The 17,915-nt window shown below is 42.3% G+C and overlaps 2 protein-coding genes across 4 annotated transcripts; one reads left to right on the forward strand and one right to left on the reverse strand.

The window, feature by feature from the left end:
* Positions 1–337: 337 nt before the first annotated feature.
* On the reverse strand, positions 338–9,718 carry yipf2 (Yip1 domain family, member 2). Of its 2 annotated transcripts, none has more exons than XM_031318334.2 (9): positions 9,312–9,718; positions 9,148–9,213; positions 6,069–6,229; positions 4,552–4,632; positions 4,306–4,393; positions 3,518–3,634; positions 3,261–3,427; positions 1,710–1,892; positions 338–595 (listed from the first exon to the last, which is right to left on the reverse strand). In XM_031318334.2, exons 2-9 carry the CDS (start codon positions 9,176–9,178, stop codon positions 506–508), a joined length of 918 nt encoding a protein of 305 aa, XP_031174194.1. In that variant the 5' UTR covers positions 9,179–9,213; positions 9,312–9,718; the 3' UTR covers positions 338–505. The 2 variants fall into 2 exon arrangements, with proteins under 2 accessions (XP_031174194.1, XP_031174185.1); XM_031318325.2 differs by having other exon boundaries at positions 9,432–9,717.
* A 311-nt stretch (positions 9,719–10,029) lies between these two features.
* Positions 10,030–14,888, forward strand: timm29 (translocase of inner mitochondrial membrane 29). 2 transcript variants are annotated; one of them, XM_031318346.2, is made up of 2 exons: positions 10,030–10,284; positions 13,898–14,888. In XM_031318346.2, exons 1-2 carry the CDS (start codon positions 10,179–10,181, stop codon positions 14,572–14,574), a joined length of 783 nt encoding a protein of 260 aa, XP_031174206.1. In that variant the 5' UTR covers positions 10,030–10,178; the 3' UTR covers positions 14,575–14,888. The 2 variants fall into 2 exon arrangements, with proteins under 2 accessions (XP_031174206.1, XP_035854864.1); XM_035998971.1 differs by lacking the exon at positions 10,030–10,284 and adding an exon at positions 10,304–10,429.
* The last annotated feature ends 3,027 nt before the right edge of the window (positions 14,889–17,915 follow it).

A 17,915-nucleotide genomic window follows, 5' to 3' on the forward strand; every position in this document is an offset into this window, starting at 1 on the left:
ACAGCCTGGTGTAACTCTTTTCTCTAAGCGTTGTCCATCCGATACCTCGTAAGAAGGAATGATCGGTAGCAGTTTGTTTTATGATTGTATTTAGTTTAGAAGTGATGAGTGCGTCTCTTTTAAACTCGTGTTTGAATCTTCACGGGGAATCACAGCGTTAAGGAAGCCATGCTAGACTGAGAAGATGCACCACTTCCTGAAACATCACAGTAGAAATGTACAATTATTGCAGTGGACAAGTGCTAGTTCACTCGGAGTAGAACCACCTCAGGATCCATCACACACACACACACACACACACACACACACACACACACACACACACACACACACACACACACACACACACACACACACACACACACACACACACAGCATTGAACAGATGACACAATAATCAACATTGCCTAAACCTGCCCGCCTGTCTATACATGGTTTAATATCTGCATGTGATTCCTAACACAACAGAGACATCCTTCATTTCCTCTCTCCTCCTTCCTATTGGTCAGTGGGCTTTGGTGGCCGTTGCTATGGGAACTGGGTGGGTTGTAGGGGCCGTTGCCGGTACGTGGACCGCTGTCTGGAAGAAGTACATCTGAAAGAAAAGGGAAAACTTGTAATACTCCGTCAAGGTTTAATGTGTACAACTGATTAGGGCTGGCTCCGAAAATGTGAATATTCGTTCAATGGTCAGGTTTTCGATTTTCAATTTTGGGATTCGAATTTTGTTTGTGTTTTTTTAATTTTTTTTTTAAACGTGCATGCAGGCTGAAATTTACTGTGGTGTTTTGTCGGGATTAACCCTTGTGTTGTCTTCCCTTCAACCTTTTTTTCACAGTTTGTTTTTGCTTTTTCCAACGTTTTAAATTTTTTAATTTTTCTTCTACATATTTTCAGCGCTTATTTCTACGTCCCATATTTTCTGATATAAAACAAAAATTCAAAACGGGTCAATGTGACCCGAAGTCAACACAAGGGTTAAGCTGCTTGCTAATTTTCCGCTAGCCGCTAGCTAATTTATGCAGCGCCATGTCGTCCACCTCAGCCAAGAACTGTAATGTTGAATTACAAGTGAGCAGTCTGATGTGTGTAGAGGTCTGTGTGGTTATACTGTAGCAGCCTGCCGTCGTTTTCAGGCGATTTGATAAAAAGGTAAAGCTAGTACGACCGTGCATAATGCAAATACAGCGAGGCGCTGGCTGAGCATTCATTCACAAACACTGTGTCGGTTGTCACTCGTCAGACAGTCTGGCAAAAACGCAGCTCTTTCCGTTTGTTTTGAATGTCTGGGCAAAAAGTTGAGTAAGATTCAACTTTTGGAGAAAAGCAACCCCGACGTCATCCTGCGGTGGGCAATCATGCAGCGTTAACTGGCGGCTATCAGACTCGTCAGTTGCGGCGTGCGAGTTCCGTAAAATTTAAGTAAAAAAGTTGTAAACACTACGAAGGTAGAAAAACTAAACACAAGCACTGAACTGCCCAGGAGTTTGTGTAACAACAGGTGACTGTGTCCTGCAATGACAAAGTGGCCGCTTTGTTGCATTTTATTTTCTCTCTTTTTCCAAAGCCGCCTTTAAGTGCAGTCGGAAAAATAAAGAAAACTCCCGCACACTGTCTAACTTGCAAAAGATATATAAAGTTTAATAACAGGCAACGTTTCGGTACAGCCTACCAAGTATTACGAGGGCCAATCCAAGGAGCTCACTAACCTTGCAGCCGACAGCCAGCAGCGTGTGCAAAACCACGATGGTCACAACTGTCGCCACCGCCATCACCTTGGTGTCCTCACGGACAACAGGCCAGAAGGTGAGGACCAGGACGGAGCCGGAGATCACCATGGCAACCACGATCAGTGTCCAGCGCAACCACTCAAATGGAATGATCCATAGAACCTGGAGATGACAGGGTTACATGTTGTTCACTGACTACGTTTACGTGCACATATTATTACGGTCTTTGCCCTTAAAGACAATATTCCGACTAAGCTGTTTACATGGCTAATGAAAGTCAATATTCCACTAATATTCGTTGACCCGTTTACATGCAGGCGTGCAGAGTAGGATTTTTTCAAAAAGTTTTCCACTGGCGGCGAACTTGTTAGACCGTGGCGAACACAGCCTCCCTCTTTCATTCCTTCAACCGCCTTCTTGAAAACGTCGGCGTCGCGAAGTTTGTGCATATCCAAAAACCTGTTGATATCCAAGTCTTTCATAATGTTTAAAAGTAGCTGTGTTTCTTCATCCAGTCAGAAATGTGGGCTTTTCTTTTGGGCATGTATCTCTACCGCAGCCTTGCAAATTGTTGGCTGCTTGGTTTGTGTACTACAACCATAGCAACGCACAGAGCTGACTGTAAACAGGCAAGAGGCTGTAAACTGTCACAAACTACGGTAAAAACCCTGATTGAGAGGCGTATTCCGAATGCGCTGTTTACATGGCCAAAGAATGATTCTACAACCAGAATAATACGTAGCCTGGGACCTAGGACGCAGCAACGGTGCCCTTGCAAAATAGACAGAGATAGCAAAGGGAGAAGGACATGTGGCGCAGGATGTCAGGCTTTACCCCAGCAATGTACATCTGTTGAGCCAGACTAGGGTTAGGTTAACCCATCTCTACAAGGTACGCCTGTACTGTTCTTGGGCTTTCGATCACATGACATGATCTATATCAGCAGGTGGAGTTTTTTTCCCCCAGTTGTCATGGAATTGTAGATGTTCAAATTTCAACTTTTCTGAGCACTTAACGGGCTTCTTCCTGTTCTTCCATCTGCTGATCCGAGATTACTCCGTAGCTGCCGAAAAAAATTCCGCCGGATGTCCTTATTTTCGGCCGGATGTCTGCTACCTTCCGCTTCTTTGTGTTGGGATTTTAAACTCTGGTGGATTTCTGAGGACTATGGTTAACTGCTCCTCAGATCTCTGCAGGGTAAATCCAGACAGCTAGCTAGGCTATCTGTCCAGTCTGAGTTTTCTGTTGCACGACTAAAACAACTTTTGAACGTACACCAAAACAAGGTCCTTTGCAAGGTTATTTTGCAGAGGCACCGTGCAGAGCTTAGCACCGCCCATGACGATTGCGATTGGTTTAAAGAAATGCCAATAAACCAGAGCACATTTCTCTCCCATCCCCGAATGCTGTGTGGACTAACCAGACCCTCCTCTGGCAAAGCGAGACCATTGTGGCGAACTTGTTAGACCATGGCGAACACAGCCTCCCTCAGGGTCACCATTGTGACCCTGACATGCACGATGGACTCACCGAGGTGGGGATATAGATGGAGAGGGAGTAGCCGTAGACACACACCGTCTCCAGGAAGGAATAGCCTCCGATCTGCCTCTCAGCCCCTTGCCGCCAGGTGAGGAAACCCCAGACGCCAATCGGCACCAGCCAGGCGTACAAGAAGATCACTACTGCAGCTATGGTCACTGTTGTTAGCAGAAAGCAGACTCAGCATGACTCGGTAAAACTGAGACAAAGTGTTGTCCGGTTGATCAAAGAGCCTGTGGAGGACTGACCTCTGTGGAACTGTGGTCTGTAGTGGTACGAGGGGTTTCCCAGCTCGCTGAGGAAGGTGGACAAGTTCCCGCTGATCGCTACCGAGAACACCAGAGTCACACAGATCCAGAATGGACCTGAGACACACACACACACACACACACACACACACACACACACACACACACACACACACACACACACACTATATTACTATACACGAAGACTTTGACTGACTGCTTTGATTACCTAACTTAAATTAAAGACGCTAATTGGTTTGAGTTATTTTTTAAGAAAAATTGTAAAAATTCTAATTCCAGCTTGTTAGATGTGACTATTTTCTAGTTTCTTCACTTCTCTGTGACAGTTAACTGGATATCTTTGAGTTGTGGACAAAACATTTGAACATTTGAGGACGTCACCTTGGGCTTTGCGAAACACCGATCCACATTTATTTTTTTATTTTTTTACCATTTTCTGACATTTTGAGATTGATTACTCCCAACAACCTCCAACGGGCATCAGAAACGTGTCAAAGAAAACACAAGCGGCCGACAGCTGACCAATCACGCTTCTCGTCTCTCCACATGGCATCTCCGTAGCCGCTGCAGACCCGGCGCGTAGTTCCATTTTTTTGAGGCGATGCACGTCAACTAGTGCAGCCTACGACTCGACTACACACGCAACTATGAATTTAGCTTTAATAGCACATAAACCATCTGAACAGGGGCTCTTTAAATCTAGAGAAAATGAAGACTACTAAAAGAGAATGTATAATATAATACACTGAAGATCTCAATTGGCTTACCGTACAGATCTGGGTTACTCCTAAGGTGGTGTTTGACAAAGTTTCTTCCAGGTAACGGCATCACTGAGCCCTTAACTCTGTCCAGAACCTGCATCACATGATCAAGCAAAAAAACAGACTAAAAGTCAATGTCATGATCAAATACGTACATGTATTTCTCTGAGCTTGGTTTATCATAAAGAATCTCTTGTATCCGTTGGTCAGTAACAACTAGAGTGTGGTTGTAGAGTGGGGAGGGGCTCGTACCTGCACTGTGTCCACGTTGAAGAAGGACTGATAGTACTCAAAGGTCCAGAAGCCACCACTTGGTTTCTGTCCTCCTAATAGCTGGACGGACACACACACACACACACACACACACACACACACACACACACACACACACACACACACACACACACACACACACACACACACACACACACACACACACACACACACACACACACACACACACACTTCAGCTGCTGTCCACTCAAAACATCAAGACTTTGTGAGAACCTGTGTCTTGGTGACATTCGCGGTGTAAATCACACGTTTAATCACAATACGATATATCAATTCTTTAGAGATCATTTAACACAGTCAGTTACATTTATATTTATTTTTAAAAAAGCAACTAAAACATGATTTGACAGTTTCATTACTAAGCTCTTCCAGACATTTAAGTTAAAAACAAACCGCTCTTTTTAATAAAAAGAATAAAAATGGGAAAGTGGGAATTTCAAAATAAAGGCGCATCTTAAAGATGACGGCACGTATCGACATTTTCACGTTGTATCGATAATATTGGATCTTTAAGGATTGAATCGATATATTTATCTAGATCGATGTATCGTTACTAGGGCTGGGTACCCAATTCGATACTTTTTTGGCACTGACCGAATTGCCTCTATAGTATCGAGTATCAAAAAATGCCTCGTTATTCAATATCCAATTTCAATACCTAAGGAGTAAATCTCACCAGCGTCAGTCAGCCAGTCAGCATGCGGCATGCTTCTACCAAGATCTCATAATGTTTGTGATTGGCTGTCTAACGTTACACATCGTAGAGGCACGCAGGAAAAACTCTACGTTACACAGAGAGACGGGGCTCACGGAGTAGGAGCTACAAAATATATTAAAACATTTGTGCCGTAAGTGATTTTGTAATTTCTTTTTGTTGTATAAAATTGGTATCGAAAATAAAGGATCTAGAGGTGCAACGATGAATCGATTAGTTGTCAACTATTAAATTAATCGCCAACTATTTTGATAATCGATTAATCGTTTGAGTCATTTGTGTATTAAAAAATAAGATTTCTCTGATTCCAGCTTGTTAAATGTGAATATCTTCTAGTTTCTTCTCTCCTTTGTGACAGTAAACTGAATATATTTTGAATTTTGTACAAAACAAGACATTTGAGGACGTCATCTTAGGCTTTGGAAAACACTGATCCACATTTTTCACCATGTTTTGACATTTTTATAGATCAAACAACTAATCGATTAATCGAGAAAATAATCAACAGATTAATCGACTATGAAAATAATCGTTAGTTGCAGCCCTAAAAGGATCGTTTAGGAACCGGTATCGAAGTCATGGTATTGGTATCGAAAAAGTTTGAACGATACCCCCAGCCCTAATCGTTACACCCCTAGGTACACCAGCACTAATCGTTACACCCCTAGGTACCCCAGCCCTAATCGTTACACCCCTAGGTACCCCAGCCCTAATCATTACACCCCTAGGTGACATACGTCAACACAGATGCTTAACTCACCTCTGAACTCTCCTCCCGGCCCTCCTCATCCTCTGAGAGGTCTAGTTTCACATCCTCCCCTCCTACTGTTGCTGCTGCTGGAGTGCTGGTGTTTGAGGCAGACATGCTGAGCGTGGAGGCCCCGGGGTCTGCAGACAACAGCTCTGCCGCTTCCTCAAACTCTGCACACATGCATCAACAAACACAGGCAGTTAGTAATAGTGGTGATGCTACAATGGGCCCAGACTTCAGGGGACCAGGGGGGCCGTATTACAGAAACTTCTTAACTTGCAGATCCCATCTTAATTGCTTGGTAACCATGGTACTGTAATTAGGGTTAGGACCTGGTTTAGGAGAAAAGCCATTACAGATCAACCGTTCCTAAGGCACCACCGGTTTGCCTTTTTGCTCTTCAGACATAAGAGCTGCCTTCCTCTTTCAGTGTCTTTTTTTCGACAAGGGCCCGGCTGGAGCCAGTCCCAGAATGATGGCAGCATTAATGTAGAGCCCAATAGTTTCAGTGATACAAAATAATGGACAAAAAAAAAAAAGCTATAAGACAGATTCCATAGGGCCCTACATTAAGTCAGCTGTAAAAGCTAACTGGAGATTTGATAATATGCCTAAGTTTCCAACCGAGCCACCCCACTGTAACTGTAGTTTAAATAACATCTTAAAATACATTTACATTTCCCCCCCAATGGCTTAGGCCTGGTGGGGGGCAACTTAGGCCCAGTGGGCTGCTGGGCTTGCAATATACTGGGGAAAACCCCGTCTTTGTATCCCTTGTCAGTTTGTAATTTTTCTTTTTGACAGCATCAACATTCCGTTGGATGCCAGACATTTGTTGGATGCACATCCAGCCTGCCCAGTGGTAACAAGGCATGACGGATCCATGTTCTCATTCTGTTTACGTCAAATTCTGACTCTACCATCTGAATGTCTCAACAGAAATCGAGGCTCATCAGACCAGGCGACATTTTTCCAGTCTTCAACTGTCCATTTTTGGTGATCTCGTGCAAATTGTAGCCTCATTTTCCTATTTTTAGTGGAGATGAGTGGTACCCGGTGGGGTCTTACATTACCTGGCGATTGCGTGTGAATTTGCGCCGTAGCGAGTAGTATGAAAGGGCGAAAATCCGCGTAGGGAGGTTGGTCGGGGTGGTGGATGGGTCAAACACAGGACTTTCACCAGGAGACCAGGGATCGTGTCCCACGTGACACATTTCCTTCGTGTCCCGCATTTCACATTTCCTAAAGTCAACCGTCGCTTTGTTCTTTTCCTAAACCCAACCAGTTCTTCTTTTCCTAAACCCAACCGGTTCTTTTTTTCCTAAACCCAACACGTCTGCTGTAACGGCGCTCAAAATGCGTACAGACCACTTGGCTTTAGAAAGTGGCGTGTATTTAACGTCCGCTGTATACAGCGTAGACATACACGCGGATAGCTCAAAATGCATACAGATAACACGCCACTTGGCTTAAGAAAGTGGGCGTTTGTTTACGCAAAGTCATGATGTCACATTGTGCAGAAGATGTAGTTTACACCCAGCTGTCCTGTCCTGCAGAGATGACCTAAGTGCCCCTAGAGGTCTCTGTATCTGAGGTTTACATTAAACCTACTGTAGACCCCCCAGGTGCTTCTCATTTCCCTTATGTCATGTCTCCTTGCTCCTCAGGTAAATTGATCTTGGGGCACGTTAAATCTCAAAACGGGGTGCACCATTTTGCTACGGTTTCCGGGTTAAATATGTTTCTTCGGAACGGTGTGAAACGTGCGTAATAGGCTTAGAGGTACGTTTTCTCCCGTTTAGTGGCTGAGATGTGTATGTAAAATTAAAAAGGCAGAGCGCTTGCGCGCACAACAGGGTGTTCAACGCACCCCCCCGTTTCAGTTTAAATAAACGGATGTCTCATGTCCCCTCCTCCACTAAAGAAATTCTTAGAGATGACTAACACTTACGTGATTTTGTCGACGAAGCGATTAGTTGATTTAATCAACAGATCTGTAAAAAATAAGCTTCTCCACAAACAATCATGGAAAAGCACTGCTTTAAATCCTGTTTTTACCACCGATGTGCTGATAAGTTTCTTCGATATAAGTTATTCAGCATGAAAAACGATTTAAAAAAATGACTATTGCCCCCACTAATGCCCCTTTACTGTTAAGAGGAGCAGGACCATCATTTACTGAAGTCTTTATCCAAAAAACACGCCCTTCTATTGTTAGTCTGTTAGTGAATGCATCACCACAGTTTTACACAAGAACTTGTATTTATTCATTTATTACCGTTCACCATCTAGTTTAAATAACGGATCTGTGATAACTGGAGGTCTCGTTAACAAAGTACCACGAAATATCATTCATCATTAACCTATATCATGGAATATATACAATCCAAATATAGTCTGTAGTAGGGCTTTGGTTTACAAACGCATTGTAATTATTTCCATTCAGTCGCACTGTCCACAATCCTTGTACACCTGGTAAAAACTATATTTTGATTTAAGATATATTTACATTTCATAACAAATACATCATTTTCACTTTCATTTCATTTATTTATTTATCTCGAACAATCAACAATGTTGCAAGACATAAAAAAAAAAACATAAAATAAAACAATCAATCAGAATCTAACAACAAAAAACAAAACAAAAACAAAATAAAAAATATAAAAGGGATTAGTTCGAGAAGGAGCAGGCGGAAGCAAATAGCTTATTTGGTCCTGCCCCTTATTTCACAAAATCATATTATACAAAGTAAATAGATATGCAAATACAGCATACAATCTTTCGGTCTTAAAATAACTTACAACAATACAATAATATACAACAATAAAATTACAAATTCCAATCCTATGTTTCAGTTTATTCTTTTCTGTATTGGTCAAGTAATGATGTCTTTAATCTATTTTTCACTTTGCCTAAAAAAAAAAAGGCCCCAAACATTTAACTTAAAACCCCTTAACCGTGCATCTATCAGTCTAGGAATGACAGACTGAGACATGGAAGGGAATGGAGGGAAGGACAAAGCAAAGCCGGACAGATGGAGAATTACAACAGACAAACACTGCAGCAGAGTGGGGAGAGTCTTTACCTTGGAATTGTAGATCATTAGGACTAGCCATTGCTTCAGTGATCAATCAGCAACCTCATGCAAGACCTGGGAGAAGAGGAACACATGTTCACATACCTACAGGCTGCTGGGTAGACCTTACTGATTGATAGACCATCTCTTTACTGATCAAACAGCAAGCTCACCTATCAAGTTCTTTTACGTATACACTTCAATGTTCAGTGATCCCAAAAGTCCCCAAGACATGTTACCATTCTGCCCTTAACTTTGTACTCTGAGTAGTGACCAGCAAAGCTCAAACCAACCTGTCCGCAGCAGGATGTCCCTGGTGGTGATTAGGATGATGATGATGATGATGGCGTGTCAGACACAAAGCTGTGACAGCTAACACTAGCTAAGCTAACGTTAGGCTATGTTCACACAAGCACTCATGTTTCTCATTTGTTTGAAGACGCGAATGTTAGCTAACGTAAGTATATGACCCAGTCCATATAGGTTTAAAAAAAAAACTACTAGTCATACGCTGCTAACGCCAGTCTTTCATAAGGAGCGCAACTGCTGTCTGTAAAATGCTAGAACGTAGTTCCGGGACACGTCACCACGTAAACAAAGTAGTCACGTGAACCAACTTCGCCTTCTTTTTTTTAAAGGTTAGTTGATGAAAAAAACAAACACACACACACACACACACACACACACACACACACACACACACACACACACACACACACACACACACACACACACACACACACACACACACACACACACAAAGATGAGGAAATGTTAGGTGATACATTGGATGCATTTACAATTTATAAATATATATTTCCACATATGTGTGTCCGTAATCTGGTTTACCGGATGTACAGCGCGTGGAAAGTGTTCAAGTGACAGCAAGCGGAACGTTTGTTTTTGTTTGTTTTCTGTCGGAAGATTAAAAACGATTCACCTTCGGGTGCGCCATTTTGGCTCCATGTGAGCTGTCTACTTGACAACCAGCATGTTTCTTGTGCGTGAAGGTGACCGCACGAGTGAATAAACCCGTTGAAATGGCTTCGTTGCGTGTAGCGAGGAGGATGTTCTGCGCGGCGGCAGAAACAGCAGCAGCTCCGGTCACAAGCAGCAGATGGGAAAGGCTGAAAAACAGTAAAGCGGGTGAGAAACGGAGTCAGCTAACGTTAGTTAGTGTAGCTAAGGTTACACAGGGGAAACCGCTAACGTTAGCTAGCTTTCGACGTACGTTAACTTTAATTAGTTTATCCTGCTGCCCAATTCACTGGTCATATGATGTTTGTAGGAGGTAAACAAGATATTTGTATTATTGTTGTAGCTTGGTGCTTCCTTTATAATGTTGCTAGTGTAGTTGTCATGCCATCTATTTTCATACCACTTAATAACTCCAGCAGTTCATTCAACCTTTATTTAAACTCGAAAGATCATTGAGTATGGAGGATATATTCATTCATAATTCAAATTGAAAGTCCAAAGAGAAAACGAAGCGAGATCAAATTTAAAAATATTATTTTACTACGCTACTAGGAAAAATCATGCCATAATTAAATTTAAAAAAGAAAAAGGAAACTGAAAAAGCAAAGTTGAAATGTAAAATTATAATTTGAAAATGTAAAGTGCAATGTAAAAAGTCAAATTTTAAAATGCAAAGCATAAATATAAATGCTTAAACTGAAATCTTTGAAATCTTTTAATTGACAGAAACATCAGATATGAAACTCAAAATGTGAAATGGTAAGCGGCTGTTACCGACGATACATGTTTTTGCCCTAGGGAGATCGAAAACTTCTTTTTTGTATGTGGCTGTGATGTAGTGCTCACTATTCTCCGCAGTAGATCTGGGAAGGTATTTCAAACAGACATTTGTGTGACAGACAAACAAACCCAAACAAAAATACTTCTAATACGACCCTCAAACCAAGCAAGCAGAGTAAAAGGTTGCGTACACTGTATATGTTACGTGTTACATTTCCACTGTTTGGCGAAAACACTTTAGAGTGCACTATTTCCGTGATAGGGACCGGTTTGGAACAGAGCCTTAGCCTAGTTCTAACATGAGTGTTTAGTAAGTGGAGATTTAGGAATGGCTAAATTAGAACAGGTTTCACTACACAAACTAGTTCTTATGTAGAGATTAGTTGTTACTAAATATTTCCACTCAGCAACTGTTGCATGGCTCACCGACTGGCAAAGCTAACGTTTAGGTTGAGCAGAAACAAGTTGTATGAAATATGTTTGTCATATCTAACCTGGCACTTCTAAATGCTGTTTAATAATGAAGTAAAGCCAGAGGGTTTTGAATTGCCTTTCACACAAACGACAAAACATAACTTAAAAATGACAAATGTTATTCTAATAACGTCAGACTACAATTCAATTTTATTTATAGTATCAAATCATAACAAGAGTTCTCTCAAGACACTTTACAGATAGAGTAGGTCTAGACCACGCTCTATAATTTACAAAGACCCAACAATTCCAGTAATTCCCCCAAGAGCAAGCATTTAGAAACTACACAAGTTGATAAAATAGTAGTGTTTATTATACTATATATATATATATATATATATATATATATATATATATATATATATATATATATATATATATATATTTATTTTTTATTTATACTCTTTATTGATCCCCAATGGGGAAATTACAATTTAGCATACATTCATATTTCCCACTTGTTCTTAATTACATGAATACTACTAATGTATTATCATGTTTCTCCATGTATGCCGATAGAAATAAACAAAGTGTTAACTACATGACCAAAGGGTTAGCAGTTGAGTTTATCATTTAGATAAACACTTAAAAAATGTTACAGCTTGTGAGGCTACAGGGATTTCATTTTACCATAGTTGATTGCTTTTAATTGGACACAACAGATGTGTCTGGACAACTGACATTCCTAAAGTCTTAAGGTTTAATACTGCAAACCAATTCAGTAAATCACTAGTGTGAAACTAGCTAGTAGTTAGTAAGAACTTAAAGGGGCTGCTATGCAGTTTTGGCCATTTCTTCGCTGTTTTCTGGCTTTTTGCTGGCAGGTTTCTCTATAGAGCTCCCCCTACAGCATCAGAATAGATATTTGGCAGCTCCTATGTTTACTCGTGTCTGACTCCTCTCTCGGTCAGTCTGCCGTTTCCTCTTTCTCTGTTCCTCCGACAATTCTTTCCTAGCTTTCTGCTTCTTTTTAGCCGACTCAGCCACGACGATAGTGTGAAAAACTCCATTGCTACCTTGTTAGCCGGTTCCTGAATGGGCGTATGTGTGCAGTGCCGTGAAGCAATTCGTTACATCGCGAGACCTGATATCACGCGATACTTCCTGACGCTGAGGCCGGCGGCTTGCCGGACGAAAGTTGCAAGGGTGGTTTTTCCGCTCACAGGCGCTAAGGGGGGAGCAAGACGACCACCGTTCAACTAAAAAAAAAGTCATATAACCATTCCAATGACTCCGAAGCTGTTCAGTTAAGGTAAATTAAGCTAAAGAAAAACTGCATAGTTCCCCTTAAAGAAGGACTTAGTAATACATTTACAAATCCCCCACCAGGCAGGACTAAGGCTGGGTTCAGACCAAAAAAAGCGATTCGGTGATTTGCCGCAGGGTTGTTCGGTGGTGGGAGTGTCACTGAAACGGCCCATTTGTGTTCTTTAACCCCCCAATGTAGCACAAGTATTATATTTCACAGTTACTCTTTTCCGTTTCTAGATCTCGACGCTTCCGACCGCACTTGAAAGCAGCTTCATTACACGGAGAAAGAGAAGAGACGGATCCACGGTGCTTTGTTGTTGCAGGAAACATTCAGCTGATACCCAAACTCCTAGGCAGTTGGGTGAGTGTGTTCGGCGTTTTAAAAACTTTCTTGTGGCAGTGATGGAGGCAGTGATGTTTCCTGTTTACTGTACGGGATACTCACACCGCCTCAAAACCGACAAGTGTGGTTACTAGTTCGCCGGTTACATGATTGGCCACCGCAGCGTGACGTCAGATTCCGTTTCTCCAAATGTTGAGTCGGCCTCAACTTTTCACCGCAGGCCGCTGCAGTTTTTTGTTCCGTCTCCCCCCTGTGGCAACCCCCGCTGCGAGCCTAAACACACTAGCCCCATTCAAAATGAACGGAAAGACCTGTGTTTTTTCTGCACCGTTTGACGGCCCACGCAGGCTGCGTGAATGCAGACTAATGCTGGATTCACACACACAGTGGCGGTCCTGATCGAGAGAGAAAAAAATGCAGGCGGCCTGCGGCGAAAAGTTGAGACAGATTCCACTTTCTGAAAAACGCAATCCGCCGTCACCCTGCGGCGGCCAACCATTTAATTGGTGATCAGACTTGTCTGTCGGTTTTGAGGTGGCGTGAGAGTCCCGATCCGTAAACAGGAAACATCACCGCCTCCATCGCCGCCACAGGAACGTTTTAACAAACGGAACGCAAGCACTCAACTGCCCAGGAGTTTGTGGATCAGCTGACTGACAAAAGTCTCTCCATCTCTTCTTTTTCTCGTTCCTCGTGAAACTAAGCTGCTTTTAGGTGGGGTCGGAAAGGTTGAGATCTATTAACAGACGGAAAGAAATTGTGAAATATAAAGTCTACTTGTGATACGTTGGGGGGTTGAAGAACACAACAGGACGTCACACAAATGGGCTTTTTCAGTGGCAGTCCCACACCGCCACTCTGCGGCCAATCCCCGGACCGACCGATGTGAATGACCGCTAAGTATCCTTTCCTGTGCTGCGTCCTTCCCTGTAGGTTCGTGGTGTCGCGGCCTGCTCTCGGACTACAAAGAGGCATGTCGGGAGGTGGTTGTGGGCTCGTGGGAGCAACCGGTCAAAGCCTCAGTGTACGTCACTCTGCTGGGCGGGGCCTGGGCCTGTTTCTACACAAAACCTGACCGCTCGTCCTTTGACGCCACCCTGCTGGAGTTCTCCAACCAGCTGGGCCTGCTGTCACCGTGGATCCGCAACGGCACCTCGGACGGCCACGTGCAGAGTCTAGTGAAGCTTCGCAACGAGGGCCGGCTCCGCCACGCCAGCCTGGGTCTCCTCTCTCTGGTTTACAGAGCCGACTACGACGCAGACGCCACGCTGTACGAAGCCCAGTGCTCCAACCTGTCGGTGCCCTGGAGGGAGCTCCCTAAGCGGATTCTAGACGTGGGCTTCATTGGCCGCTGGTGGGTGCTGGACTCAAAGATGAAGAACTTTGACGTGAACGAGGACGAGTTCAAGAACCTGCCGGCACACATGCAGGCGACATCGCCACCCGGCGTTCAGGAGGTGGAAAGGAGCGAGAGGCTGCACAAAGAGTCGTGGTTAGCACTGACAATGGAGGAAGAGGAGAAAGAACCTAATGCGGTGGACAGAAAGGAGGAGAGCGTCAGCGAAGAGAGCCAAACACAAGCACTGAAAGAGGAACAGACTCAAGCGTAAGTGCTGTGTGGCTATTTCACACTGCACAGCAAAAACATGCCGGATAGAGGACCGTACCAGGGTAGTTATTCTCATTTTACATTCAACAAACCGCTTTTTAGCTTCCATTTTCAGCCACGAACTGTCCAAACCGTTTACTGCCACCACAAACGGCCAAGGAAGGAGGAAACATCCACAGCTTTGTTCTCGTCAAATTAAAAGTAGCCCTTCAAGATCTTTTTTTTCTTCGCTATGTTTTTATTTATTCCCACCTGTTTTACAAGGTAATGCAAATGATTTATACCATGTGTCAATAAATCTGTCAATCATCTGCATATGTCTTACCATTGTTTTATCTCACTTGTCTCACAACTCCAATAACATAATCATACCGACCTTCAGCTTTTCACTTTAAGGGATTTAATGATATCAATGTGTGATGCCTATTTGTCCACTTTTTGAGGCACCCACTTTCCTTTGTGCACGAATGGACCAAACGGACGCAGGATACGCGAGGCAGCCGTCATGCGTCCCCATCGGCGTAGTTAAAAGTAAGTAGAAAAGTAGTAGTAAGCACATCTCCGGCTTTAAATGTCTGCCTCTAAAAAGAGTTTACCTCCAATGTATTAAATAAACTGAAGTCCATTAGTAGCTGCAGTAGCAATGCAACAATGGCACATTGAGTGTGTTTACATGGGCATTAGTTTTTTGAGAATAATTGGGGTTTTTGAGTGTCACAGTTGTGTTTGGGGCATGTAAACATCATATCCTTGTTTCATAAACCTTGATAAGCAAATATAAGCAATTCAAATACAGTACCTACCTACCTACCTACCTGGGCCCTGTTTCAGAGATGTTGTCTCCCTAGGAGAATTTTGTCTTGGGCATTCGAGAGAACACAGGTGACAGCATACAGTCTATAATGTATTCACGCACACAAATCATATATCTATGTACAAGCTAACTTCAGGTAATATTCAGTAACACACAGATCATCTGATGTCTCTTGGGTGGAACTGCTAAAAACTGACATTTGAAATGTGACAAGGGGCTCCAATTAGCTACAGCTTCTCTTTTGTGAGGTGTCACAAGCCAAAAAGGCTGAGAGCCACTGGCTGTATTTAATAAACTCATCATATTAGAGATGCAACGATGAATCGATTAATCGATTAGTTGTCAGCTATTCAATTAATCGCCAACTATTTTGATAATCGATTAATCGTTTGAGTCATTTTTTTATTAAAAAAAATAAGATTTCTTTGATTCCAGCTTATTAATGGTGAATATCTTCTAGTGACAGTAAACTGAATATCTTTGAGTTTTGGACAAAACAAGACATTTGAGGACGTCCTCTTAGGCTTTGGGAAACACTGATCCACATTTTTCACCATGTTTTGACATTTTTATAGATCAAACAACTAATCGATTAATCGAGAAATTAATCGACAGATTAATCGACTATGAAAATAATCCATAGTTGTAGCCCTACATCATATGTTTATTTCATCTGACAAGTATAATGCTTTCCTTTGAAGTGTAGTGGGGTAGAACAGAAGTAGAAAGTAGCGTAAAATGGAACACTCAAGTAACGTACTAGATTAAATGAATTCCTTTATGTGAAGTTTTTGACATATCCATACCTTTTTACACTGTTTAGTTCATCTTAGTGTGTAAGCTTGTACTACAGCACACAACATAGATTCGTTAGCCTTTGAGTTCGTTCCACAGATACCCTATGAGGGAATCTCAGAGACTCTGACCCCTTGGACTGACAACTCAGCCATGGGGGAGAGGGACATTAAACCACAATGGGGTCAAAGGTGACTCATGATGTCACTAATCTGACTCACTGGCAGGGGCTATCACATGTCACCTGGAGGGAGTCATAGGTCAGGGGCCAGCCTGAGCTTTTTTAGTAGTTAGCTGAGTGAACTGCCACTGGATTCTAGGACTGGCGGTGTGTTAAGATTTAGCCACCAGATGGGGCTGTAATGCAAAAGAATGTATGAGCCCAGCTCCAGCAGGGTTCATTGAACTGGATGGTGCTTGAACTACCATTTTACATCCCATTAAACACTAATATATATGATGGGAGGGGGCATCAGGGGCATTATTCACAATTACCTTACACGCATACAAGTGGAATGCTCTCACACACACCATTGAAATGCCTTCATATGCACCATTGAAAAAAATATACACTCACATACTATGCTAAAACGCTCTCATATACACTACTGAAACGCTCTCATTTACACTACTGAAATGAGTGTTTCAGTAGCGTGTGTGAGAGCATTTCACTTGTATGTGTGTGAGGTAATTGTGAATAATGCCCCTGATGGCCCCCCCTCATAAATATGGAACAGCGAGTACATACGATCAAACAGCAATTAGCCACTATCTGATGTGAGTTTGCATGTTCTCCCTGTGTTAGTGTGGATATTCTCCAAGTGCTCTGGCTTCCTCTCACAGTCTGAAGAGGTTAGGTTAATTGTTTACTATAAATGGCCCTTAAGTGTGAATGGCTGTCTGTCGCTATGTGTCTATTGGATTTTATCAGGATACAGCATAGAAAATCGGCTTAGAAATATAAGAAATATTGGATCGGATAGAAAAACACATTTAATTTTGCTAAATAAAATACATCACATTCATTAATAATTTGACTTGTTTTTATTTGCAACAAATTGTGTATCCAAATACAATACACGTGTTGGGCTCTTAAGGCAATAAAAATAAAGTGCTCTACACTTTAGATCAAAAGAAAACCTCACTGTACACTGTTTTCAGATAATAGGAAACACAACAGAAATAAAGTGCAATACACAATTTATTTCTTACAGCAACAAATGCTCTACAGTGAGTTCAATATGTTAAAGGTCCTATGACATGCTGCTTTTTGGATGCTTTTCTATAGGCCTTAGTGGTCCCCTAATACTGTATCTGAAGTCTCTTTTATATAGGCCTTAGTGGTCCCCTAATACTGTATCTGAAGTCTCTTTTATATAGGCCTTAGTGGTCCCCTAATACTGTATCTGAAGTCTCTTTTATATAGGCCTTAGTGGTCCCCTAATACTGTATCTGAAGTCTCTTTTATATAGACCTTAGTGGTCCCCTAATACTGTATCTGAAGTCTCTTTTATATAGGCCTTAGTGGTCCCCTAATACTGTATCTGAAGTCTCTTTTATATAGACCTTAGTGGTCCCCTAATACTGTATCTGAAGTCTTTTATATAGACCTTAGTGGTCCCCTAATACTGTATCTGAAGTCTCTTATATAGACCTTAGTGGTCCCCTAATACTGTATCTGAAGTCTCTTATATAGACCTTAGTGGTCCCCTAATACTGTATCTGAAGTCTCT

The sequence above is a fragment of the Sander lucioperca genome, chromosome 2 (genome assembly GCF_008315115.2).
Source record: "Sander lucioperca isolate FBNREF2018 chromosome 2, SLUC_FBN_1.2, whole genome shotgun sequence".
NCBI lineage: Eukaryota > Metazoa > Chordata > Actinopteri > Perciformes > Percidae > Sander > Sander lucioperca.

Excerpts from the sequence above, each read along its gene's own strand:
- yipf2 (XM_031318334.2), bottom strand. The coding sequence starts at position 9,178 with ATGGCTAGTCCTAATGATCTACAATTCCAAG. Across the intron at positions 3,635-4,305 it reads GAGTAACCCAGATCTGTACG|GTCCATTCTGGATCTGTGTG; the intron begins GTAAGCCAATTG and ends TGTGTGTCTCAG. Across the intron at positions 3,428-3,517 it reads CAGACCACAGTTCCACAGAG|TGACCATAGCTGCAGTAGTG; the intron begins GTCAGTCCTCCA and ends TGCTAACAACAG.
- timm29 (XM_031318346.2), top strand. The coding sequence starts at position 10,179 with ATGGCTTCGTTGCGTGTAGCGAGGAGGATGTTCTGCGCGGCGGCAGAA. Across the intron at positions 10,285-13,897 it reads GCTGAAAAACAGTAAAGCGG|GTTCGTGGTGTCGCGGCCTG; the intron begins GTGAGAAACGGA and ends CCTTCCCTGTAG.